This window comes from Equus przewalskii, chromosome 3 (genome assembly GCF_037783145.1).
Source record: "Equus przewalskii isolate Varuska chromosome 3, EquPr2, whole genome shotgun sequence".
In the NCBI taxonomy this organism is placed as follows: Eukaryota; Metazoa; Chordata; class Mammalia; order Perissodactyla; family Equidae; genus Equus; species Equus przewalskii.
The window spans coordinates 10,341,412-10,366,738 of record NC_091833.1 but is presented as its reverse complement, the minus strand read 5'-3'; the positions used below and the strand labels follow the sequence as shown (position 1 = coordinate 10,366,738).

The 25,327-nt window shown below is 47.1% G+C and overlaps 3 protein-coding genes across 22 annotated transcripts in view; 1 reads left to right on the top strand and 2 right to left on the bottom strand.

Moving 5' to 3' along the window:
- CNOT1 (CCR4-NOT transcription complex subunit 1) overlaps window positions 1–10,929 on the top strand; it is a 112,975-nt gene extending 102,046 nt beyond the window's left edge. For all 14 annotated transcript variants that reach the window (XR_011537944.1, XR_011537945.1, XR_011537946.1 and 11 more), the window contains exons 41-49: window positions 882–1,045; window positions 1,252–1,369; window positions 2,546–2,647; window positions 5,444–5,617; window positions 6,505–6,654; window positions 7,345–7,525; window positions 8,977–9,109; window positions 10,281–10,415; window positions 10,588–10,929. Coding sequence is in view for 11 of the 14 variants with exons in the window: in XM_070612027.1 (XP_070468128.1) it covers window positions 882–1,045; window positions 1,252–1,369; window positions 2,546–2,647; window positions 5,444–5,617; window positions 6,505–6,654; window positions 7,345–7,525; window positions 8,977–9,109; window positions 10,281–10,415; window positions 10,588–10,666 (1,236 nt within the window). In the remaining 3 variants the exon portion in view is untranslated. The remainder of the gene's footprint in view (window positions 1–881; window positions 1,046–1,251; window positions 1,370–2,545; window positions 2,648–5,443; window positions 5,618–6,504; window positions 6,655–7,344; window positions 7,526–8,976; window positions 9,110–10,280; window positions 10,416–10,587) is intronic.
- A 1,033-nt stretch (window positions 10,930–11,962) lies between these two features.
- On the bottom strand, window positions 11,963–15,825 carry SETD6 (SET domain containing 6, protein lysine methyltransferase). Of its 2 annotated transcripts, XM_070612036.1 has the most exons (10): window positions 15,694–15,825; window positions 15,389–15,478; window positions 15,163–15,307; window positions 14,942–15,083; window positions 14,635–14,829; window positions 14,383–14,503; window positions 13,387–13,567; window positions 13,073–13,215; window positions 12,630–12,881; window positions 11,963–12,140 (listed from the first exon to the last, which is right to left on the bottom strand). In XM_070612036.1, exons 1-10 carry the CDS (start codon window positions 15,718–15,720, stop codon window positions 12,075–12,077), a joined length of 1,362 nt encoding a protein of 453 aa, XP_070468137.1. In that variant the 5' UTR covers window positions 15,721–15,825; the 3' UTR covers window positions 11,963–12,074. The 2 variants fall into 2 exon arrangements, with proteins under 2 accessions (XP_070468137.1, XP_070468138.1); XM_070612037.1 differs by lacking the exon at window positions 11,963–12,140 and having other exon boundaries at window positions 12,325–12,881.
- A 984-nt stretch (window positions 15,826–16,809) lies between these two features.
- NDRG4 (NDRG family member 4) overlaps window positions 16,810–25,327 on the bottom strand; it is a 41,213-nt gene continuing 32,695 nt past the window's right edge. For 3 of the 6 annotated variants that reach the window (XM_070612033.1, XM_070612031.1, XM_070612029.1), the window contains 10 exons: window positions 24,212–24,298; window positions 24,080–24,136; window positions 23,587–23,690; window positions 22,628–22,684; window positions 22,496–22,547; window positions 21,489–21,536; window positions 21,263–21,298; window positions 21,103–21,154; window positions 19,724–19,762; window positions 16,810–18,958 (listed from right to left, as the gene is read on the bottom strand). In XM_070612033.1, coding sequence (XP_070468134.1) covers window positions 18,804–18,958; window positions 19,724–19,762; window positions 21,103–21,154; window positions 21,263–21,298; window positions 21,489–21,536; window positions 22,496–22,547; window positions 22,628–22,684; window positions 23,587–23,690; window positions 24,080–24,136; window positions 24,212–24,298 — 687 coding nt within the window. In that variant the 3' untranslated portion in view covers window positions 16,810–18,803. The remainder of the gene's footprint in view (window positions 18,959–19,723; window positions 19,763–21,102; window positions 21,155–21,262; window positions 21,299–21,488; window positions 21,537–22,495; window positions 22,548–22,627; window positions 22,685–23,586; window positions 23,691–24,079; window positions 24,137–24,211; window positions 24,299–25,327) is intronic. The other 3 variants (XM_070612035.1, XM_070612032.1, XM_070612030.1) reach the window with 1 other exon arrangement.

Here is a 25,327-nt window from a genome sequence, read left to right as displayed (position 1 = left end):
TAGTATGCGATTTGCCCCTATACACAGAATCACTGCGAAAACGGGATGACTAGATATGTCCACTGATAACAGATTGGCACTTCAAATACCATGCGTGACATTGCAGTTGTCATGATTTTCTGAAAAGGAACAAAGTAGTTTTATTTTTATTTAAACTGGAATCCCTATAAATTTGAGTATTGAAATAGGGCAAAAATGAATTTAAGAGTTTGGTCTTGGGTAATTACAGATGGGTTATCACATCCCTCACCATTCAGTGGAAAAATCAGATGGAGTGCAGGACAGTTCTTTGTTTGAGACATTTCTGCAGCCTAACAGCTTCCCTGGCCCCCATCTACTAAATACCAAGAGAAGTATAAACCATTTGCCTCTTGTCAACTTAATGTCAGACCCGAAAAATTAGATTGTTAGATTGTGTTAACATATAAAATATGATGTGCCATGTTGATTTCTAGAGCTTTAGAAAAACCATTGGGCATTTGTGGAGAGTATACATGTCTGGTCCAAGGGTATTGAAATTCAAAGAAAACACAGAAAACTCTGCAGGCCAAATCAAACCAATGTTTGACACCTTTGGCTGCCAGCATATAATTTTGTATTCAAATGGTATATATCCTTTCCTTTAACGTGGGGTTTAAGAACGCAAGGTAGGGCCAGCCTCGTTGGCCTAGTGGTTAAGTTCAGCATGCTCCACTTTGGCGGTCTGGGATCAGGCGCGGACCTACACCACTTGTCTACCAGTGGTCATGCTGTTGCAGCAGCTCACATACGAAATAGAGGAACGAAGATTGGCAACAGATGTTAGCTCAGGGAGAGGCTTTCTGAGGGGGTAAAGAAAGCATGAGTAGAGAGTGGTAAGTGAATTTCTGTGTGTTTTATAGGTCCTTGGGATAGTAGTGGGAGTTCTCCTGCAGGATCATGATGTTCGGCAGAGTGAATTTCAGCAGCTTCCCTACCATCGAATTTTTATTATGCTGCTCTTGGAACTCAATGCACCTGAGCATGTATTGGAGACCATTAATTTCCAGACACTGACAGCTTTCTGGTGAGTATTGTTGAATTAATAGAGATTTCCTGTTAAGAGTTGCTGTCTTAGCGTAGTAAAATTTGAGTAGTAGAACTCTTGTGGATTTAAAGCATCTTGATTTGTAACGCAGCTTGCATGTTGTCTACTTACTTATATTCCTTTTCATTTGTTGTTCACTATATTTAAGTTGGACTGTGCTTCTGACTAAGGTTTTCTTTTTTCAGCAATACATTCCACATCTTGAGGCCTACCAAAGCTCCTGGCTTTGTGTATGCCTGGCTTGAGCTGATCTCCCATCGGATATTTATTGCAAGAATGCTGGCACATACGCCACAGCAGAAGGTGTGGCTGCAGTTTATCTCCTACAGATGAAGACTCTAACTACCTGGGGCTTATTAGCACTCTTAGTCCTTTAGTAGTAATTGTACTTCTTGCAAGCTTAGTTGGGAATTCTTCTATTTAATGTATACTCATGTTATGGAGAGAGGCTTAACAAGTACTTGACTGCCTCTGCCTGAAAGCCATTCCTCAGTGATTAGGATATTGCTTCTCCAAGGCTGTTGTGGGCCACCTGTCTCAATCTCCTAAGGGATTTTTTTTTTAAGTTGAAACCTTGGAGCACCTCTGTAGAGATCTATATAAAACTGGGTAATGGAGCTCTGGAACCTGCCACTTTCACAGGTTCTCAGTCTATGTTAAAGGTGGTCACATGCAAGGTTGAGGACCATTGGTCTACTGTATTTGAAGATAATAGGATCAAATTCTAGTAAAGAATTGCAAATAAACATTTAACAAGACAAGTTTCTCTTCCATCTTGCAATTAAACACAAAGGAATACTATAGAAAATATCCTTGATTGGCCCTTCAGCCTAGAAGAAAATGTGACTGCTGTGTGCTGCAAAAAAGAAACTGAATCCTTAAATGGAGTTAGTTTTGTTTGGTGGAGAAGTGCATTCTAGGAGGAGGGAACACAATATATTGAAGAAAATGACCCAAGAATGAACATAATTAATATAATTGGGGAATGGTGAGCTCACCATTTGTTTGGCTGAAAATAGAAAGTTCATGTTGTAAACTGGATGAGGTTATTAGCCAGAAGTTGAGTTGAGAGTGGGAAGAGAGATGGTTGAGACCCAGGACTTAATTAAAAGGAATTAAGAAAACAGACCTCTAGTTGTCAGTTTCTCACTTGGCTAAATGTTTTGTGTTCTGTCTGAAATTTCCTCAAGGTTCTCTCCTTCTCCTCTTTAAATTTTGCTATAGGCATAAATACCTACGTACGTATTGTACATCCTGGAATTTCTGGATCCTGTTTTTTTGAAATATCATTTCACACTATCTCCCTAATTATACTTACTCCTTTTTAATGCTAATCAGTCTTTAAGAGAATCAGTATTCTTTAGTTACATTAATATGAAGAAGATAGTAATCAAGTCACAGTGTAGCTGCTTGGGTAACTTTTTTGGTGGCAGAACAGCAGCTGAGTAAAATTATGACTTGTACATTTCTTTCTTTCAGGGATGGCCTATGTATGCACAGCTACTGATTGATTTATTCAAATATTTAGCGCCTTTCCTTAGAAATGTGGAGCTCACCAAACCTATGCAAATCCTCTACAAGGTAATTAATTTGGAGTTATAAATTAAAGTAATTAAAACTTAACACTTAAAATACTCAAACACTTTCAACTAGGAAAATGAAATCTAATATTGGTGTTTATTATTAAGCTTTTGAAGTATAACATATATTCAGAAAAGTGCAAAAATCAAACATACTTGCATAACCAGTCCCTGAACAAAGGCTATTCATATATGCAACTTGAGTAGATAGTACAAGTTTTATAAAATGTGTGTCCTAGTTAACTATTCCAGCAGCACATTAGAGTTACTATCTCAATATCCATACCTGATACTGTTTTTTTGTTTTAGCCATGTTGGCAATTGTGCAGTAGGATCTCATTGTGAGTTTAATTTGCATTTCTTGATTTCTTAGTGAGGTTTTTATGTGTAGGTTGGCCATTTGGATACCTCCTTGTGTGATGTTCCTCTTCCAGTCTTGTGCTCATATTTCTATTGGATTATGTGTGTTTTTCTTATTTTTTATAGGAATTCTTCATATATTCTGGATGTAAGCTTTGTTGATATGTATCTAAACATCTCTCTTGTGGCTTGCCTTTTCACTTTCTTAAAGTAAGGTATTTTTTGAGGAACGGAAGTTCTAAATTTAATGTAGTCAAAATTATCAATTTTTTACTTTGATTAAATGTTTTTTTTGTATCTTGTGTAAGAAACCTTTGCCAATCCCAAGCTGCATTCTGTTGTGTGTGCACCCTGCCCCCTGCCAAGAATCCATATAATTCTGCTTTTTATGTTTAGGTCTGATCTGTCTCAAATTAATTTTTGTGTATGATGAGGTTTATTTCCTCCTCCTCCCTCAAATCTGCCCCCCCCCCCGCCCCCTAATATAATGAAAACTTTTCAGCACCATTTGTTAAGTCCTTCATTCCCTGTTGGATTGATTTGCACCTGTGTCAAAATAATTGACTGTATATGTATGGGTACCCCTCTGGTTGATCCGTTTATCTGTTCTTAGGCTGGTACCACACTGTCTTGATTGTAAGGCTTTACTATAAAGCTAAAGTTATCAGGCAGAGTAGGTCCTCTTCAACATTATTTTGTCTATTATCATTTGTAGTTCATAAAAACTTTGCAATCACCTTCACTTCTGAAAGCTTGCTGGGATTTAGATTGAGGTTGCACTGACTCTTATAGATCAATGGAGAGAAGAGATATTTTAATATTGAGCCTTTCAATCCATGAACATGTCTATATGTCTCTTTAGTTAGGTCTTTAATTTTACTCTGCAGTGCTTTGTAGTCAGCACAGAGGTTTTGAACTTCTTTCCTTAGACTTATTCCTAGATAGTTGATGCTTTTTGTGAAATTGTAAAAGATATCTTTTTGAAATTCTAATTTCTTATTTGTTGGTGGTATATAGAAATAAAATTGATTTTGTATATTGGCCTTGTATCCAGCCACCTTGCTAAATTTACTTTTTCTGAGAGTTTATCTGTATATTTGGGGGGAGGAGTGTATTCTATATATAGAATCATTTCATTTACATATAACAATAGGTTTTTTCTTTGGTTTTTCATTTTCTTGCCTTATTGCACTGACCAGAAACTCCAGGACAGTGTTAAATAGAAAATAGTGATAATGGCGTGCTCATCTCATTAATGATCTGGAGGAAGCTTTTAATAATTCACCATTAAGTATAGTGTTTTTATAAATCTGTAGTTTTGTTTTGCAGATTCCATGATCTGATTAAGGAAATGCCCTCCTATTCATAATTTCCTGAGAGTTTTCAAAAGCATTAAATTCACGTCAGGTTTTGGTATCAAGGTTGTGCTAGTTTTATGCTGTGAAAGAGTTGGAAAATGTACTCTTTCTGTTTACTTAAGATTGTGAAAATAGGGGGCCAGCCCCATGGCCGAGTGGTTAAGTTCGCGCACTCTGTTCTGCTTCAGCGGCCCAGGGTTTCACCGGTTCAGATCTTGGGCATGGACATGGCACTGCTCATTAGGCCATGTTGAGGCGGCGTCCCATATACCACAACTAGAAGGACCCACAACTAAAATATATAACTATGTACTGGGGGGCTTTGGGGAGAAAAAGAAGATTGGCAACAGTTGTTAGTTCAGGTGCCAATCTTTAAGAAAAAGATTGTGAAAATAGTGTTAATTTTTCCTTAAATATTTGTAAGAATTTGCCAGTAAAGCCATCTAGACCTGGAGTTTCTTTTTGGGAAGGGTTTTAACAACATATTTAACTTCTTTATTATAAAAGACTTCAGATTTTCTTTTTTTGTTTGGGTTTTGGTAAGCTGTATTTTTCAAGTAATTCGTGTACTTTATCTGAATTGTCAAATTCGCATAAAATTGTTTAATATTCTCTAAAACTAGTTTTCGTGTCTTTAGGATCTGTAGTGATGATACTTTTTCATTCCTGATATTGGTAATTTGTGTTTTTTCCATTAGTCTTGGTGTAGGATTTATCAGTTTTATTATCTTTTCAAAGAACCAGCCTCTAGCTTTGATCCTCTTCCCCTTCAGCACTTTTTTAAAAATTTTATTTCAGCTTTCTTCTACTTTGTTTTTGGTAGCTGTTCTTTTTCCATCTTAAGAAGATGTCAGCTTATGTCATGTTTTTATTTTTTTTTTTTTTGTCCATCCTGTTCTAGCATATGTGTTTAAGGCTATAAACTCCTGATACTTAGTTTTTTTGTGATTTTCAGATGTAAATATTTTGATAAATCACTTGTGATATTATGTTATTAAAGTATGCTTTTGGCTTATGTTACTCCCATTTTCTTACTTAGTATGGAAACAGCCAATGTTTTTCTTGTTTTTAAAAAATAGGGCACTTTAAGAGTGCTGCTGGTTCTTTTGCATGATTTCCCTGAGTTCCTTTGTGATTACCATTATGGATTCTGTGATGTGATCCCACCCAATTGTATCCAGCTAAGAAATCTGATCCTGAGTGCCTTCCCAAGAAACATGAGGCTCCCAGACCCATTCACTCCTAATCTGAAGGTAAAGTTCCAAACAGTTCAAGGAAAAGAAAGTTATGTCTTAATATTTCAGTCCTTTCTCTGGTAAGCGGGCTGTTTAACTACCCTCCCCCCAGCATACACATGTAAAAGTTATTTGTTCAGGTAAGGGTGCTCTTTGGGGGGAGCAATCATGTTATTAAGTCTCATAGTGTGTGATATAACTGCTGAATATTGAGTCACAGTATTTGTTTAATGGCTGTTTTCAATTAATTTTGATATTAAATTTAGCTATATTTCTTTACAGAACCTCAACCTAGGTGTTGGGGCACTCATTTGCTGGGTAGCTCCCGTATGGCACAGAATTGCAGAATAGACCTTTGTAATATCCATATTTCACAGGTGTTTGATATGTCTGTGCTTATGTTTTGTTTAAATAGTTGAAGTAAAGGAGAGAAGGGACCACATAAAATCGTACTACGTTGACATGGTTACTGTGATTTTTATGTATTTTCTACTTTTTGTTTCACTTGCACTTACTTTTTAACTAGTAAGTGTGATGTTGTCTTGTTCTGCTGGGGCGTATTTTCAAAGACTAGGGCTCTTGGTGAGTGAGGAATCTCTTTCTGTACTCTTACTTTGAAATCTAAGTCGAGGGAAAAAATTAGTGGCGCAAATTAGACCTTTCTATGAAAGGTACTTATCCTGCCTTGTTCTAGAAAGATATTGTATTGTAGAATGAGAGATTCCTATCATTTTGTATGTAAATTCTTCTAATTAAAGATTAATAAAAAGTGGCAGCTCTACTCAAGATGTTTATAATGTGTATAATTTTAGAAAAAGAATCCTGCCACTTTCTAGCATAGGTTTCATTTGCTGTTAACTCCTACAAATGCTTCTGGTTGTGATTCTTGTATTTGTCTTGGGCAGGTGGATATGTTGAGTGAAATTAACATTGCACCCCGGATTCTCACCAATTTTACTGGAGTGATGCCACCTCAGTTCAAAAAGGATTTGGATTCCTATCTTAAAACTCGATCACCTGTCACTTTTCTCTCTGATCTGCGCAGCAACCTCCAGGTTGATTGGTTTGGCTTGACCTCTCAGCTGTATTTTTCATAGAAAGCACTTTTGATGGTACCATTGTGTGCATACCCTGTTTGGGAGTTAGTCTTTTTAACCTGATTTAAAGATTTTAAAACATATTGTCATTTCTAATGGTTAGATGAAATTAACTGGATTATATATTTTACTAGTTCATCTTGTCAATGACACAAAGCTATAGCCTTGGAAGAGGTGACCAGGGAATGGACTGATTTTCTGTAAGAGTAGACTCCTAATAACGATTCCCTGTCAGTACTCCAAGATTTTTCTAAACAAATGGATTCTAGTTTGATTTGCTGTATAGAAAATGACTTGAAGTTGTATTGTTGTTCCAAACCAAGGAACTACAGCTTTCCCCCTCTTAAAAATCTTCTATTTCAGATAGTGCATATTTTGACTTTATGAACTTTACTTTTGTGCTGGTACCTGTCAAAGCCTTGGCTTCCCAAGGGAAGTCATGTTTCTGTTGTTGCTATAGCCACCCTTGGGCAGATGTGTATTTGTTAAATAACCTCAAAAACTCAAGCATATGTCTAAAAATTCACATGGCAGAGAATTTGAGCAGTTCAGCTGTTGTATGAAGGCATAAAAAGGGTTTAGAAATATTGGTGCCGAAATCAGACCTTTGTGAGAATAAGTCAGGAGCTTTCTGTTCTGCTCATTTAGGTATCCAACGAGCCTGGTAATCGCTACAACCTCCAGCTCATCAACGCACTGGTGCTCTATGTAGGGACTCAGGCCATTGCACACATCCATAACAAGGGCAGCACGCCTTCAATGAGCACGATCACGCACTCGGCTCACATGGACATATTTCAGAATCTGGCTGTGGACTTGGACACTGAAGGTGAGTGAAGCCAGCCAGTTCTCACAGTCAAGTTCTCTGCACTTTTTGCTATAGTCTGGTCATAAAAATACTTTAAGCCACAATAGAGAATGTTCTGTCAATATGTTTATGATCTAGCTGGTTATTTTATCTTTAATTAGATAGATCTGTTCAATGCAGAAAACACAGAAAAGCACAAAGAATCATCCAAATCTTTATCTTATCAGTCAGTATTTCAGTGTATATGATTACAGTACTTTTGTTGTGAAAATAAACATCCCTTTTGCTAGTCTTTCTTTAAAAACAGGCTCATGTTTTGTTAGCCTGCCTTTTCCCCCAGCATTTATTGGTGCCTGTTTGTGAGGCAACATGTTAAGCGTTAGGCATATAAAGATAAATAGGATTTTCCCTATCTGCTCTGCAAAAAGTAATTCTTATTCTAAGTTGCACCTTGCTTGGTTGAACTACAGTTCTTTTGGTGTTCTATATTCATTCTTTATTATGAGGCTCCAGCAGGTGCTAACCAGCTATTCAGTCCTGTTCATTTTCGCACACAAATACTTTAGGAGGTTGCCTACTTTCAACTTAGCTATGGATTCTTGAGAGACTACTTAATCTTGAGTGTATACCTGTGTGTATGTATACTTATGTCTGTAATATATATATATATATATATATATATATATATATATATATACTGCATGCCTATTTGTAGATGGGATTTGAAACAGCTTAAAATCAAGATTTAACATAATTGAATACCATTATGTCCAGAGCCCAGCAAAATAAAGGAGGGATAGCCTTGTGGGGGAAGTGTTAAAGCTCACTTTGATAGCCTTACAAACATGAGTGATATCAAAGGCAGACAACCCAACCCAGTTAAGATAATAGATATTTATTCCAATATAGTTTGAACTAGCAGTTCTCAAAAATGTGGTCTAGGAACCGTTGGGGGTGTCCCTAACACTCTTTTTAGAACTGTGTGAGGTCAAAACCATTTTCATGATAAGACATTTGCTTTTTTCCCCACACTCGTTTGTCACGAGTGCACTAGTGGAGTTTTCCAGAGGCTACATGAAATATAATACTGGAACAGATTGAACACAGAGGCAGAAATGAGAATCCAGCTGTCTTCTATTAGGTGACACTAAAGAGATCTGTGAAATGTAAAACGGTGACGAACTCCATTAAGTCTTTTTGGAAAATACTTAATAATGTTATATTAATATGCAGTAGGTCTATTATTTTTTTAAAAAAATTTTAAATCTTTTAAAAAATTTTAATGTAGAAAGTACTGAAATAAAACCCACAGAAATGAAAACTCTGTGGGGACCTGAGAACCACTGGTTGAAACTAAAGAATAATTTGAAAGCCTGTATCAGAAATCCACATCGTAGCCAGTCAGAATGACTTGTCTTCTCATGTTGGCCTTCCAAAGCCAAGTCCTCACTAAGCTGAGTCTTAATTTCTAGGTCGGTATCTCTTCTTGAATGCAATTGCAAATCAGCTGCGGTACCCAAATAGCCACACTCACTACTTCAGCTGTACCATGCTGTACCTTTTTGCAGAGGCCAATACTGAAGCTATCCAAGAACAGATTACAAGGTAAGAGAGAATTTTGTTTTTCAGACGCTTCTAAATGATGCCTTTTTCCCTTTATTATGAATTCCATGAATGTTTTTTTGTATGCATTCAGTGTTCATTGAGCATTTTTTCCATGTCTGTTTAAAACACTTTTTACGTGGTTAAATGTGGGATATAGCTGTAAAGAAAATGGACACGGTTCCTGTCCTCCTAATAATTAGACTGATAGACACAAAAAGTCACAAGTAGACAATCACAAATCATAATCATTGCTGAAGTAAAAAGTAGTTTTCAACAAGAGGCACCAACATTTTGATTGAATGTCAGGAGCTTCTCTGAGGTGGGGGTGGCAGTTTTAATCACAGTCCACAGTCCTGAATCACACAGACCTATTAAAGAGCTTGGACTTTTCTTTCTTAGCTCTGGGTTGAAAGGTTTTAACCAGGAGAAATAATAGGATCATGCTTGTGTTTTCCTAACAATAGTTAGGAATCTTTTGCAGATTGCTTAGACTTTGTACAGCACTGAAGATCGGGAAATGGGTAGATTGTAGTGACAGAGATATGTATATGTACTTTAAAATTAAAAATTGGACCAGGCTTTTTAAACTTGCCCCTTCACCTAATAGTTGTTTCTGGGTATTAGATACGGTATTCCTTAGATTTATATACCAGAAATTAGTATTCTATTGGATGTTTAGATGATAATGTCTTATTTTGTTGTTATATATAAATCTGTAGTGAACTTCCCTATAATCTTTGTTCTTGTGCTTATTTCTTTAGGGTAAATTTAGAAGTACAATTGGTTAGGCCAAAGGATATGACTGTTTAAGCCAATACTGCCATTCAGAAAAATTACGCCAATTTACACAAGTACTAGTAGTCATTGAGTGTGCCTCCTTTAAGTGATTACACTCTGCACCATAATACTATCCTAACTTTAACTTAGTCTTTTAGGCTCTGTAATGGGAAGAGGCAGGATTCTAACCTGGCTTTTCTAATTCCAAAATCCATTTGCTTTATCCATGCTGTGTACAGTGTAGAGATTAATCTACTTGTTTTTAGTAAAGCTAGCAACTTTTGCATGTAGTTTAATAATCAGAGAGAAGAGTCAGAAAAAAAGGTAATGGAGAAATAGTCATGAATTTCTATGTTTCTCTGTGCATTGACTAACTTTCTCTCTCCTTCTCCAGGGTTCTCTTGGAACGGTTGATTGTAAATAGGCCACATCCTTGGGGTCTTCTTATTACCTTCATTGAGCTGATTAAAAATCCAGCGTTTAAGTTCTGGAACCACGAGTTTGTACATTGTGCCCCAGAAATTGAAAAGTGAGTTAAAAGTACTTTTAATTGTCTGCGACAGGACAATGAGAATCATTTGATGGCTCCATCTTGGGTGGGTGATTAAAAAGGCAGTAGTAGCCAAAGCTAATGAGATGCAAGGTGTTAGCAGGCCTGAACTTTTCTCACAAATAAACTTGTAACTGTCTCCATTCTTTAGGTTATTCCAATCGGTCGCACAATGCTGCATGGGACAGAAGCAGGCTCAGCAAGTAATGGAAGGGACAGGTGCCAGTTAGATGGAACTGCATCTCTGTTGTAAATGTGTCAGCCTGGAGGTCCTACCATGCCAGGGTTATAAACTGGCTGAAGAATCCTTTCAGCTCTTCCCGACTTTCCCAGCCCTTTGGTTCTCGGGTATCTGCCCCAATTACTGTTTGGGTCAGCTTCCTGTCTATGTGGGCACGTTCCAAAGTTTAAATGCATTTTTTGACTCTTGGCCAAAATTTAGAAGATGCTGTGAATATCATTTTGAACTTGTGTAAATATATGAGAGAGAAAACCTTTGTCTGGAACTTCTTGGGTTTGTGCAAAATGTGTCCAAGGCAAGTAGAGAAACTGGTACCTGCCCAGCTTATAATTGAAGAGGCTGCTGATGCCATGCACTTGTCTGGGGGGCATAGCTCCATGTCTTCTGACATTCCTGGTGTCCCAAAGAATAGCAAAAAGTTTAAATATTATGTAACTTATTCTTTTAATGTGGACAGGGGGCCTTGAAAATCACTAAGTTGTTAAAAAGTGGATGTGCTAGAATTTGGTATGCCAGGGAACATGGGAAGAGCTTGCAGCTGAGATCCCATGGGTTTCTGTTTTTTTCTCTTCCCCAAATTTAAAGCTGACTGCTGGGGAAAGCCTCATTTTTCATTTCTGTTGGAGAACCTACCCCCTTCAGCCCTGTGAGATGCAGTCAGCTCTTTTTTTAAAAAGGGAAACCATACCAGGCCTAAAGCTCCCCCATCTCAATCCTGATAATTTTATAAATTGTGGGAAAAAGAAAGGGAACCAAATATTATGAATTGCTCTCCCATATTATTCCAGTGAATGGCCATACAGCCTAAGTGGAACAACAAAAAAGTCAAAAGGACCAATACAGCCCCTTTTGTAAGGATTTTGAATGTTTTGTAAACGTATTGGTCCATGTGTTGTATTTTGTAGCCTTTCTAGTTCCTGGGCTTTGGCTCCCCTACTTCTTGTATGTGTATGCATACTGTAGTTAAACATTAAAGTCATGACACACATGTGAGTCCACTGTGCCTTTCTCAGTAGCAGCAAACAGTGCTGGTGGTGAGGAGGAAAGTGGACAGTCCAGCCTTGCAGAGCCCGGGGCCATTGGGAAACACCAACTTCTTGCTGAATGGTAGCTCTTTCCCACTGGTACTAATCTGGCATGATAGTGTTTCTACCTGTTCTTTCCAACAGTGGAAAATTGTTGGAGCAGGCTTCTGTGGTTAAACTGAATCACAAAACGTCCATTTTTTAATATCCTTTACCCTTATGGTGTTTTTATATAATTTTTAAAAGAGACCAGGTATATATTTCCCACTTACAATATACCTTACCTTTAATGACTGTTAAATTTTATGGCCAGAAAGGACCAAAAGGTTCAAGATTAAATAGTAGAAATCTTACATGAGTGGGGCTTGAATGTCATTGGTGTCTTAGAGTTTCTTCCCTGAAGGGCGAGTTGTGCCATCTAGAACAGACTTCAGACTGCTGAGGAATTAAAACAATTGCTCTGAGTGCCAGTGACATAGCTTATTAAATTCTCTAACAGGAACAGTCTTTTTAGTGACTTGCTCAAAATAGACCCAGATTTGAACCAGGTCTACCTTCAAAGTCCCTGTCATTAAATGCTAGACTACAGCAAGACGTATTACCATCACCTTTTGAACTCTGGTTCAAACTGAGAACAAAACAGCTATAAAATTTATTGGTCTTAGAAGCAGTCAGCAGTGATTCCCAATTCTCTAACATGTCACCCTTACCTCAGAGTTAGTCCTAGCACCACACTTTGGCTACTTTTCCTTTTGTTATTTATAAGAAAAGCAACGCAAAAGATCCAAATTTTCCTTCTTTTCAAACATCGATGAATATCAGCTTAGACTAAAATTCTTCTCATGGATGTTCCTTCAGGTAACAGGGAACCTGCTAACTCGTCAATTCCAACAACTGGTGTAAGATCATCTTCTGACCATAACGAACCTGTAAGGCTTGCTGTTCCCTCCAGCTGAGTTTGGCATAGACCTCCTTATTACTGAGTAAATCCTGCTCAGTTTTTAAGTCTGTGGCATAGGTTTGCAGGGTCAACAAAACACTTTTTCGAAGAAGCTGTCTCCATGATGCTTTGAGCTTGGGGATATTTGTGATTGTCAGGCTGTCCTCTTCCTTTTTGTCATCTGCCCATCCATCCTGGTCTTTAAACTCCCTGAACTCCTCCGCAGGCATGCACAGCACCTGGAAGCAACATGGGGCCCTTTAATTAGGATGTACTACTTGTGTATTTCTGAAATTGATTTAGAGTAGCCAATCTATTTTGGCAGCGTTTCAGTCTCCCTCCATCCCACCTTTCCTCTCTCATCTAGCTTTATCTAGCTCTAAATACCTAGGCCATTTTCAGCAGTAAATGGCCATTTTTGGCTCTTTACCTTGAGTGTGGTGGTCAGTTCCTCTTCAGTCAGCACCTCCTCCCGCCCAATCACAAAGGCTCCCTCTTCCCCTACCATCTCCAGTTTGCATAAGAAATCCCAGCGTTCATATAGTAGGAGCCTTTCAGCTTCAACTTTTGTTCCTGTAGATAGAAAAGTGATAGTGTGGAAGTCTCAGTATACCCAGGAGCTCATTTTTCCTTAGTCCACTGCCTTGTCCACAAAAAAGGGGCAAGTGCTATTTAGCAGAGTACCTGGGGCGGGGATAGAGACACATCCACCAGTGTCCAAGGTTGAGTTAAGCAGACACTCACCCTGTAATGCTGCTTCACGAACTGTCACCATCTGAATGTCAGCTGTGTCATCCGTGTTGTCAGGATATGGTTCAACAAAACCGTACATATGAATTAGTTGCCAATTAGCCATTTGCCCATAAGTGTTGAAAATCTCATGGCCTTTAGGAATGGGCTGAGTGGCCACCATCCGAAGACAATTCTGGGGTGGAAGGGAGAAGCTGGGGCCAGGCCCTTACATGGCCAGGCCCAAGAAGATTACTTCCCTCTTAGGAATAGCCTCCAGCAGGCATAGTTCAGCGATGGGACTGATGCTATACCGACCAACATTCTACCTTTAGTTCCTGCTAAGATCCTGTATGTAGAATGAAAGGGGTGAGGCTCACAAAGGTCAAAGTCAGCCTCAATGTTTTATTAAGTGACTCACTCTGCTCAGTCATCTTCAGCATTTAAAAAGTTGCTACCTTTCCAAAATGAACAGTTAAGCCTAGATCAAAGTAGGAATGGCAAATGGGGTTAGGGATTTAAAAAATAACAGCCATTTCCTAATTTTTATACTTGGATCGTCTCTTGCAACTTTATGTATAGCAAACAGAATTGATATAAACACAGCCTTGGTATTAAAGACCTTTGACCTGTGAACATCCCCGCTCTTCCCCCTTCCTCCCGAAAAGTACTGACACCAATAGCTGTTCCAGGCTGCTGTCCACAGGGCCCCAACACAATCTTGGCTCACTGGCACTTGACAGAACAGCCAACCTCTAACACCAAATAAATGATGGAAGTATAGTTTATCAGAGAATTAACTGCAACTTGCTTTGAGATGTTTTGCTGTTCAAACTGTTTCACTGGAATATGCAAACAAAGTACATACAGGAGGAGCTAACTTCAGTTTTAGCAGGAGAATGGAGCCCGTTTAGCCCAAATGCCAGGCCAGCATAAATGACAGACACTGGTTTGAATCAAATGCCCAATCATCAATGCACATAGAACAAGAACTGGGAGGGATCCACTCACTGGAGAGTATTCTAGATTGGCATTGTGATTGGCTAAGTGGTTTAGTATGTCTGCAGCAGGCACCATCAAAGGAGAGTTTGGCTCCTTTTCATCCTCCTCTTCCTCCAGTGGTTCCTGAAAGCTGCCACAGAGAGAACTTGGCTAAAGCCCAGTGTAGGATAAGAGACTGGGGGTGGCGTTCACTGTCCTTTCCCCTCTTGTCCCTCAATAGAGTTCTATAAGAAAAGGGTCCTTAAGGCTCTGCTCACTGACCTGTAGGCCATCACAAGAGCTACAAGCTGGTGGTAGAGTTCCGGGGAGCGAACCCTGGGGCTGAACAGATCGGGGTGGGCTTCCATGAAGGGCAGCACGATGGAATAGTACTCGCTGCGGATGTTGGCCAAATCCTTCTCCACGGCCTCGGGTACGCCTGTGCCCTGCAGCAATTGCCGGCGCTGCTCCTCGGGCCTGCAGTGACACCCCCACCCAGGTTTCCTTGACACACTCTACGGGGACTAGTGCTTGTAAGCCCTGTCCCCGGGGCAGGGCAGTTCGAGCCAGACCTTCCTACGGCTCTCACCAGAACATGGGGTGCTCCAAGCGGCCCAGCTCCGGCCAGAGCGCAAAGTAGGGGCTCCAGGGCGAGGCCGGCGCCTGCAGCTCGTGCAGCAGCGCGAGCAGCAACGGCACCCAGCCCGACTGGCTCTGCAACGCGCCTCTCTCTGCGGGAGACACACAGGTGAGAGCCCCGGCGTGGCCGCGCGGGCCCGCCTCCGGTGTCCCCCCCGCCGGCGTGCCCACCTCGCTCCAGCAGGCCGCTGATGGAGCAGGTGTGCTGCGACAGGAGCGCGGCCCGCGGCACCGCGAACAGCAACTCCCCGGGCTGCACGCTCTCCTGGGCCACCATGCCGTAGCCGGCCACCGTGCCCTGCCGGCTCACCGCCACCTGAGCAGAGGGAGCGGCCGGTCAGACCGGGCCCGCCCCCCGCCGTGCCCGCCTCCGCCCCACCGCCCGCCCCGCACTCACCTTGGGACTCAGCTCCAAACCAACCCGCCGGCACCAGCTCAGGAAGCCGGCCACCGGGTCCGGGTTGCCGCCGCCCGCAGGCCCCGCCACCTGAGACATGCGAGCGCAGTCGCGAGGCCCCGCCCCGGAGAGCTGGCGGGGGCGGGAGGAGGCCGCGGCGCGGGGCGAGAGCGCTGGGTGGGGGAGGGGAGGCGGGGAACGGCGTGGGGTGCGGGGAGCGCGGGGGCAGCACCGCGCGCGGGGGAGGGCGCGGCGCGGGGGACAGGGGGACAGGGCTGGGCCCGCGCCCGCCGCCCGCGACTTACCCGCCGGCGCTTCGCCCGGGTGGCCATGGTCCGAGGGCACCCAGCCCCGCGGGTCACTAGACCCGCGCTGACGCTTCCGGCGTCCCAGGCCACGCCTCGGGGCGGGGCGTATGTCCCCGCCTCGGCACCAGGACCACGTGACGCTGGTTGCGGCCTCCACGCGGAAGACGAGTGAGGATTTGCACCGGGTGAGGTCATTCCTTCTGAGAACATCCTTCTTCGGTCTGCGTGTCCCCAGTTGGGTTTAGGAGACGTGCGGTCGGGTGCAGGAAGATGTGTGTCCCCGTGCCGCCTCGCGCCTGGCTCTGAGCCAGGCAGAACCCTCCCCTTCTGTCTCCGACAGCTGAGACCTCTGGGCGAAGTTCGGGTGAAGAACAAAATCTGCTTTCTGGATGTGACTCCGAGGGCCTCGCGGCTGGCGGGCTGTGAGCGCACCCGGGTGGATGGCCGGCCGGCCTTCCTGATCTCGAGCCCTCGTCAGCTGCGGTCATCTGACCGTTTTCATTTGCTCAATTAGAGCAGCGTGTGTGTGTGTGTGTGTGTGTGTGTGTCAGAGTGGCGTAGGGAGGGCACCTAGAACTAGAATAGACCCCCTTTGCCCTTGCTCGCTAGTATATCCCTCTTTTTCACCTTCTGCCTAGCACATGAGGGGTTTTGTTTTTATTTATTTACTTCTTTATTAGCTGACACACGGCAGGAGCTCAGTGTCTATTAAATGGCTGAGTGAGTGAATCAGAAATGGTGGTTAAACACGGGCCAGTAGCATGCTGTTAAATTTAAGAAAATAAGGCTGCAAATAGAAAGGTTAGAAGCTGGGTTTTAAGTTGAAACATGCCACGGTCAGCTCCTGGCTTGGCCTCTAGGGCAAATCCCTTAGCCTGAGGCTCAGTTTCCCCAGCTGTGAAACTAAGATAAATATCTACCCGGTAGAATTAATGTAAGGATTGGTAAGATGATGTTTGTGACAGGAACTGGAAACAGAGAGACAGATGGACACGCCTGTCTGCACCCTGCATGCTCAAGTGACCTCAACCCAAGAAGCACCAGCCTTGCCAGCCTGAACATATCCCCTCAAAATGTTCCCTCGATGGCCATGGCATAACCATACTCGAATTCTTTTTAGTTTCTTTATTAGTTTTTCAGCACAGTTAACTCTCTCTACGTTGACAAGGATTTTTATTTGTTTTATATTTTGTCATCTCAAAATCTCATGACATCAGCCACCAGAATACACAAAATTAGGCTCTTCACTTTGTACAGAGAGGAAAATAATAAACTCCATTAAAAGTTCACTTTGACCAAAGAGACAGCCTCTGATGGAAAACCACACACAAGAGGACCCAATATACATATATATATATAAATGTATAGATATTTATAGATATCTCATCTGAAAGAACACAGCAGAAAAGAAAAAAAAATCCCAGAGTCGCAGCGCTACCTACAGTAAGAGGGATTAATTCTACCAGCTTTTCAAACAGTCACATTCGATACTCAAGGGAAGCAGGTGAGTAAACAGGACTGGGGGCAGACTACACTCCACCGGGCTCCAGAGCAGTCTAGTAATGGCTTAAGATTATAGAAGGGAGTGATGTGTGCACAGGAAATGGGGATGCAGTGTCCTCTCAGGCTCCCAGCACCCCCTCACCCCCCACACTCCCCCCTCCGACAGCCCTGCAGTTTTCACTGCTCTCTCGCCTCTGTCTTCACTCGTCTGGGGGCTTGTGGCAACTGATTTAGGCTCAAAGACAAATGGCTTCTGGTTTCTGGGCCAGGAGATTCTACCTGATAAGGTGGGTGGATGGCAGTATACTTCAGGTGACAGGCTTCAGGTGGCAGGCAGGGGCTGGGGTGTGTGGGGAGCCTTTCTCCTCTGCCTGCCCCTTGCTCTTTTCAGGAACCTTCACCTCCCACTCCAGGACCCAGGGAGCCCCAGGCCCAGCCCACTCTAACAGGCTGAGAAGGTGATGTGGGACTGTGAAGTCCCGCAACCTTGGACCAGTCCTCTCCAAATAAACTTTCCCTTCCTAGTGATGTTTGCACGACACTGGCATGGCTTGACCAGAACTCTCCCTAGGTATTTCTCCACGTTTCTGGAGGCCTTGGCTATACTGCTGCTGATTGGGTTGTCCTCCATGGAAACTGGGAGCAAAAAAGGGGTCTAGAGGAATCTCTGCCCCTGCTCCTGCTGGCTCCCCACGGCAGTCCCCACGAAGATCTCAGGGGTGCAGCCAGCACTCACAGACTATCCCAGCCTTTAACCTCAGCCCCCATGTCTGGTCCCTACGGAGACAGAGGACCAGGCGACTTTCTGCCTCAGGCTTAGAAATGGGACAGGGCCAGGAGGTGGCAGAGAGTGTGGGCTGGAAGGGACAATTCATGGAGTTCCTGCCCTCAAGGTCCGGCCTGTTCTATCCTTGGGCAGGAAAACCCTCTTCAGCTTCTGCCTGCCTGGCCCTGCAGCACCAGCCCTGCGAGTGCCCCCTTGTGGCTGCTGTTCAGATGATCGTCACATGTGCTTCAAGACAAACACATGTGTTGGGTGGAAGGGTTAGGGGAAAGGGGCCTGCAGAGCTCCAGGGCTCCCTGCCTCCCAGCGCTCCCTGCTGCTGTCTCCTGGCTCTCATGCCAGGAGTTAGACCTCGTGCTCCTGCTGTCCCAGTGCCCACCACCCAAAACCCCATCCCATCTTCAAACCTGCCTGCCCAACGAGGTCATCCCTTGCTCCTTCTTTAACCCAGGATATTAGCCTGGATCCTAGCCAGAGAAGGACTCAAACTCTTTCCTTAGTTAATCCCCTTCCTCCCAGGACACCCCCCCCCGCGACGGTCCCTAGGCCATCAGCAGTTGGAAGAGAGGAGTCTAAGTCAGCTAAGCAAGTTAACAAAGTCGGGGGGGGGGGAGTGAGCCCCTCAAACCATCTGGAGACTGTTCCGTTGCAGCACCTAAGATAGATCCCTTCATCTTTTTAAACAAAAGAGAAGTAACCCCACTTCCTCCCTTTTGCCCTCACAAAAATAAACTAAAGGGAAAAATGAGCCGGCGCGAGGATGGCAGTGGGACGGCGATGTGGGCGGGGGCAGGTGGGCATCTTCGAGGGACCAAGGGCTTCAACAGGACACCTCCATGGTGTGGTTGACCTGGCCCAGCCCCTCACTGCTCTCCGAGTGGGTGCAGGCCTGCGGGCGGCTGCCGTCCACCGAGCTGGCGCTGGTGAGCGACGCGGTGCGAGAGCGGGCGAGACGGGTCATGCTGGCCGAGGGCACTGTGGACCGAGACGGGAGCCAGAGTGAGGACCAGCGGGCAGGGCCGGGTGCCAGCAGGCGGGAAAACGATCCACGCAAGCAAAGCGGCCAGCGAGCCCCGTTCTTCCACCAGCAAGCCAGGGCTCTGCGTCCGCTCCGTCAAGCCCGAGGCATGCAGTGCCAGCAACAGTGAGTGAGCCAAAGGACAGGGGACCAGGGGCCCCGCAGAAGACAGCAGGACCCTTCTCGCGGCAGCTGGCCAGGGGTGGGAGTTGACTGGGTGTCCTTGAGCTAGTGCAGGGATGGGACATATTTCCAACTCTACCTCCCTCAAGAGCATGGTGGAGCAGGGGGAGGAGGACAAGGTGTGGGGGCCTCAAATCACCCTAAATCCAGTTTCTGCTCTTATTCAGAGTTTCACAGACCCGCAGGGGCCAACTCTACCCTCCTCAACTCAACCAGCCACCCTGTCGTCCCCAGGGCCAGGCGCTGCCTCTGAGAGGTTCTGGTTCCTGAGCTCTGGGAGTCACGTGGCCCACGGCAACCTAGAAGCAAGACTGCTCTGAACCTCAGCCGATCTAGAGCCCTCCAGTGGTACAGAGCCACGTGGTCCAGGACCTGCGGGAGAGCAGGACTGCCCTGGGTTTTGGAGGGGAGCAGGACACAAGAAGGTTCCAAACCACAGCAAGACGCAGCCTGGCTGCAGCACTGCACAGAGGAAGGAGCGGGCGAGACTGGGGCGGGGGCGGGGGGGTCCATGCATCAGGGGAGGGGCCATGGGGTACCTGCTCCTCCACTCAGCCTTCGGTCCTTCAAGTACGCAACTAAGAGAGAAGACAGGGCCGGAGAGGGCGGGGTGGGGAGACACAGAACACCAGTGAAGAGCATGGTTGGTGAGGCAGGGGCGTGGAGATGGGCCAGAGATGAGAGAAAAGTCCAGGCACAGAGAGGGCTGGGGCAGGACTAGAGCCTCAGGAAGCCCGGCCCCGCCCGCCCCCCACCACAGCGGGCCACTAGGAACCGCAGCGCGGGCTGGTCTTAGTCTGGCCCCAGGAGCCCCGACAGCAGGGTGGGGGCCCTCATCTTGCCTGGGCTGCGGCACTGAGGGGCTCACACCGACAAGGCCTGAGCCCTCCCAGCTCTCGGGCTGCCTGGTGGTACTTCGCCCAGGGCCCTGAGAAAACGTCAGGGGCTGACAAGTGTTGCTCATCCACTCATCCCACAAACGTTCACTGTTGGCCTCCAGTGTCTCACTGGTGGCCTTGGCCTCTCCTTGCCTTACTTCTCCACAGAGAGGCTGGCAGGCCCCTGGGGGCCAGGGGGAGTTCTATTCTTGGATGTGCACCCCTCCAGCCCCCCAGGGGCCTGTCCTCCCGAGGAGGCACTAGCTCCAGAGGCTGAAGTCTTGGGGTGGGGGAATCAGAGAGAGGAGGTTTGCTTCCCGCAGGAGAGCCAAGTGTATGGGGGGGTTGGGAGGAAGGATGGGGTCACAGAAATGCTCCCGTGCCGCCAGAGAGGGGTACGCGCGTGCTGGGGGGCTCCTGAGCACAGTCTGGGAGTCTCATCTTTGCACAGGGTGATGTTTGGAGAAGGGAGGGGGCGGGCAGGGAGCCAGGTCCACCACCTTGCCTCTGTTACCGCAGGGTCTTCAGATATGCCACCCAGGTTTGGCTGCCCTCAGCTCTCCTGACACCAGGATGGCCTCACCTGCCTTCCCCAGTCCCCAGACTCCAAGCCCGCTCCTCGGATGCCCCCGGTACCATCCACTACCTGTGATAAAAGCCCTTCTCAGGTGCTGGAGGCCCCGGCAGGGGTGGCTGGTGTGTCTGACTCACCTTCAGGCAGGCTTCTCTGGCAGGACCCAGCCCCACTGGGCCCTGCGCCCCCAGGGCTGGGACAAGAGCCCCCGATGCATCAGGCCCAGACATGAGAGCAGTGTCCTAAAGCCCCCCAAGGGCACAGGAGAGCTGAGCACAGCCCAGGATGATCAACTTATAATTTAGGTGGAGATGCCCTAGTTGGGGCCCCAGCTATGGTGGGGAGCATGTGGCCAGAGGGGCCCAGCATCCAGACCCCAATAACAGAGCTCACATGCCCGTAGGCTGCTCAGCCCCACCTCGCTGCCTGCCCACTGTCTCCGGGGCGGGTGGGGCGGTATACTTACTGTAGCCCATGCCTTGCAGGAAGTATTTGAAGGCTTCCGTCAGCTTCCCAGGCTGCAGGAGGGCAGACAGGCACAGGCTTTGATTGGCTGCCTGGGATGGGGGCGGGGGGAGGCTTCCCCAACCCGGGCTGGGTAAGGGAGGGAGGGCCAAGAGTCTCACCTGTGTGACCTGGGGGAGCCCACCAGAATCTGCCATCTGCAGGAGAGAGAGGGGGGTGAGCTGAGCAGGAGCCACCGCACACCTTGCCTGGGCCTTGCACACCTGGACAGGCTCCCCTGGCTGGACACACAGTCCTGCTCCCATTCCGGCTGGGCCCCCAGGCAGGCCCCTCTCTGAGGCTGGGCCCATGGTGGGTGCTGGCTCAGGGCTGGGAGGAAGGCCTCACCTTCAGGAAGGTCGTGGTGCTTGGATCCAGTTTGGAGTTGCACTCGACCTGGGGACAAGGAGCCAGCTTCAGCAGAGCAAGGTGGCCCTGGCCCCCAAGAGGGTATCAGGGGAGCCCCTGGCCCGGTTGCTAAGGTTGGGTCTATCCCCAGAGCTGGGAGGAGGGAGGGAGGCGAGGGAGGGAGGGCAGCGGCAGACACAGGCGCTGGCTAAGGCTGCCCCTCCCCAGGCTGCCTTCTGAAAGGCCACGCCCCTGGAGATCAGGACCCTCGCCTCCACTCACGACTGCTGATGGGGCAGGGGCTGGGGACTGTCCTCACGGAGAGCCAGGGCCACCTTGGCGGAAGTGGCTAGGAAAGCACCAGGGACCACAGGAGTTGGGCGGTGAGGTGAGGAAGGGCCAAGGGTCAGCAGGAGACTCAGAACTCTGCATGGGTCAAGATGGCCAGCACAGCCCACACCCCTGCTCCCCAAGCCCTCAGGTACAGGGAGGATGTGGTAGTTTCTGGGCACACTGGGAGCTGCCCTGAGCACTCCTGAACTCCTGGCCCTCTATGCTGAGGGGGACATGAAGCCCTCAGGCTGCCTGCTCTTGGAGTTCCAATAGGAGAGGTGACACACAATCCCCATATGTGACAAAGGTCAAAGGGGGACCAGTGCTGTGCTCGTGAATTACTTATTTCATAATGATGAATCAAACCTTAGAGAGAAGGGAGATCAGCCTCTGGGCCTGAGGTGGGCAGAGACTGAGGTGGGGCTGCACTGCTGGGTGGGGCAGGGGGTGGGGCATCAGGTACCATCACGTGCCCTGGCCCCAGCTCCCTCCGGTCTCCAGACCTCCCTCACCTGAAGGATGGGGGCTGCACCAGGTGGTGGAGAAGCCCACCACCCAGTGCCTGTCCCTGAGGCCTCCCTGGGCTGGGTCAAGAATTGGCCCTGCTGCCCAGAGGCCAGTGACCCCCTTACTCCTGCCTCCCACCCCTGGTCAGGGCTCAGTTCCTCACTCACCACCCCATCCTCAGCAGGCGCATTATCCCCGACCACCAGCATCACGGGGCAGCTGCAGACACAGAGGAAAAGGGCTGTGTGGCCTGGGCATGGGGCAAAGGCGGGGCAGGCTGGAGGGGAGGGGGCACTCACCGGAGCGTCTTGGCATTGGGCACTGTTCCAGGCCGGTTAATGTCCAGGTCTCTGCGGCTGCAGGCAGAGAGAGGCCAAGATGGGCATCCCAGGACTGGATCCCAAGGCAGGGGGTTGGGAGGACAGGGCGTGTTGCTCCTAAGCCTGACACTCCTGTATTTCAGCCAAACCCCATCCCCAGGAGTCCCCTGGCTGGTCCAGAGTAGGGCCTCAAGCTCATCCAGTCATCTCAGCAGTAGAACACGGCCTCACAGATCCCAACTGATGAAACAGGCACACAGGGGCCTGCTCTGCATAAATAGGGCTTCAGTGTTCCCTCATGCGTGACTTCTTCCTGGACCCCCCAAATCATGCCAGGTGGGCCCTCGAATTTGGCTCTCCCTCCCCGTTGAGGCACTTGTCAGATGTGCACAAGCCTCTGTCCTGTGGGATTCCTGGGCCACAGTCGGGGCAGGGCCTGGGCCTCACTTGTTCTTCACTTTCTCCAGCATCATGCACACAGCAGGTGCTTAGTAAATATTTGCAGGAGAAAGAGAAGAGAGGGCAGGTGAGTGAGGGGGCCTGGCTAGTCCCCTGCAGGGCAACCCCAAAGGGGCTCCAGGGAGCCGAGCTTGACAACCAGACTTCCTCCAACCTCCTCCCCATTTTATAGATGTCGGCACTGAGGCTCAGGGTTGTTGGGGTCAGGGATGTCGCCCACATCCCCCACTGCTCCCAGCCGGCAATGCCCCAAGGGAGGAGTGGAAGAGCCCAGAACCAGAGTCGGCTGGAGCACTGCTCCACCTGTGCTCCTCGAGGGGTGTGACCCTGGGCAAGAAGCGAGCCCTCTCGGAGGCTCAATAATCTGCTCATCTACACACTGTCTGCCTGCCTCCTCCCATGGATGGTTGTAGCAAGGGGTCCCCCAAAAGACTGGGGGCCCTGCGTCCCAGTGCTGACGAGCCCCACACTGCCCACACCTGTTGTATATGTTCCAGAAGAGCTGCAGGTTGGCCTGGTTCACCACGTTCCCGATCTGCTGCCGGTAGCTCTGCACCAGCTCTGTGCTGTTCACCAGCTCCTCCTGGGCCCAGGGGGACGGACGGGGACACACGGAGGGAGCGGACAGACAGGGGCGTGGGCTCAGAGGGGACGTGCACGTGTCACCGCCAGAGCAGCCCTTTCCAGCTCCCAGCAGGGTGGGGTGGGGGGCTGGGACCTCAGGAGGGGAGGGGAGGCTCCACTGAGCGATGGGAGGAGGCCCACCCCCGATCTGTCCTTCAGATGCCCCAACATCATGGCTAACAACAGAGTACAGGGTGACACAGGTCAGATGCCACAGAACCCCAACTCCCCTCCTCCTGCCCGGCTAGGAGGAGGCAGAACCAGGCCCTTCAGAAGCTGCCTGAGCCTCCTTAAGACCCCCTGCCTGGCCACCCCTGTTCCTGTTGAGGACGGCCCCCATGCCCTTACCTGGCTGAAGAGGTGGGATAGTACCGTGTCGGGTAAAGTGCTGGTCAGGCCGGAGAGCTGCGGGCCGAGGTAGAGGGCATGTGAGTGCCGCCCCTCACCACCACCATCCCCGTCCGGGCTGACCACGCTCACCTTGGTGGCGGCCCAGTCGATCCAGCCTTTGCCATTGGGGTCAATGTTCATCAGCACCAGCCCCTCCACCAGGTCGGGGTAGATGAGCTGCCGGTGAGAGGGAGACAGGGCTTGGGGTGGGGGGAACGGTGGGCAGGGGGCCCCAATCTTCCCAACTAGAAAACGGGCTGTAAAATTCTGGCTCTTCCTATTTCCTAGGTGGTTGGGAGGGACCGAGGAAAAGGACAGACTCCGTAAGGGCTTCAAGATGCCACAGATGACCCACTGGCCTAGGAACCTGCCTGGACTTCCCAGTCAGCTGCCCCAGCTCGGCCTCCTTCCTGCCTGTAAGCTCTCAAAATTCTTTATTTGGAATCTATGCCTATATCACTGTTTTCCACCTCTTGTAATATACTTCTGAGGATGCTGCTATTGTAAAACTGAGGATTAAACACCTCCAATCAAACATTTTGTTTCTTTGCTTTCATAGTGATGTTAAGTAGGACACTGACCTTCCCAAAGCCTGTCTGTGTTAGATATTGTCAAAGAGATTCACAAGTTCTGTTCAAGTGCCCATGTTTAGGGGAAAATGGTAATATACATACAACACTACTGTCGCAGGTTTGTCTGGGGGGAGGCAGTGGTCTACAGTGAACAGAATGGTTAAGTGCTGTTTCCAAAACCGGAGTGGAAAAATTTGGGTCATTTCTTTTGAAGAAAGAAATATTTTGCATCCTGAAAATTAAGTTTTGTTTTTAGAGATGAAAAATTTGGAGGCTCCTATCTGACAGGATGTTTCTCAAATGTGACTTTCTTTAAACCTCGCGACCTCAACATAAGTGTACTTTTTGGGTTACAAAACGATTCATGTTTAACTATTACCCTATTTAATGAATGGGTGATTAGGCTAACCCTTGTTCAGTGGCTAGAGCAACTAGTTGTATAGTTTGTTGTTAATAGAAGTTTTGGCTTTGGATAACTGTCAAGCATGTTATAATTTATAATCTTTTGAGGAAATGTATGGACAAAGTAACCTATTTTTTTTTAAAGTTAATTTCCTTGGAGGAAAAAAGAAAAGAGGGCTTTTCTAAGTGAAGAGGAAGTAGGGGGAGGAGAAGGAAGAAAGAGCAGCGATAG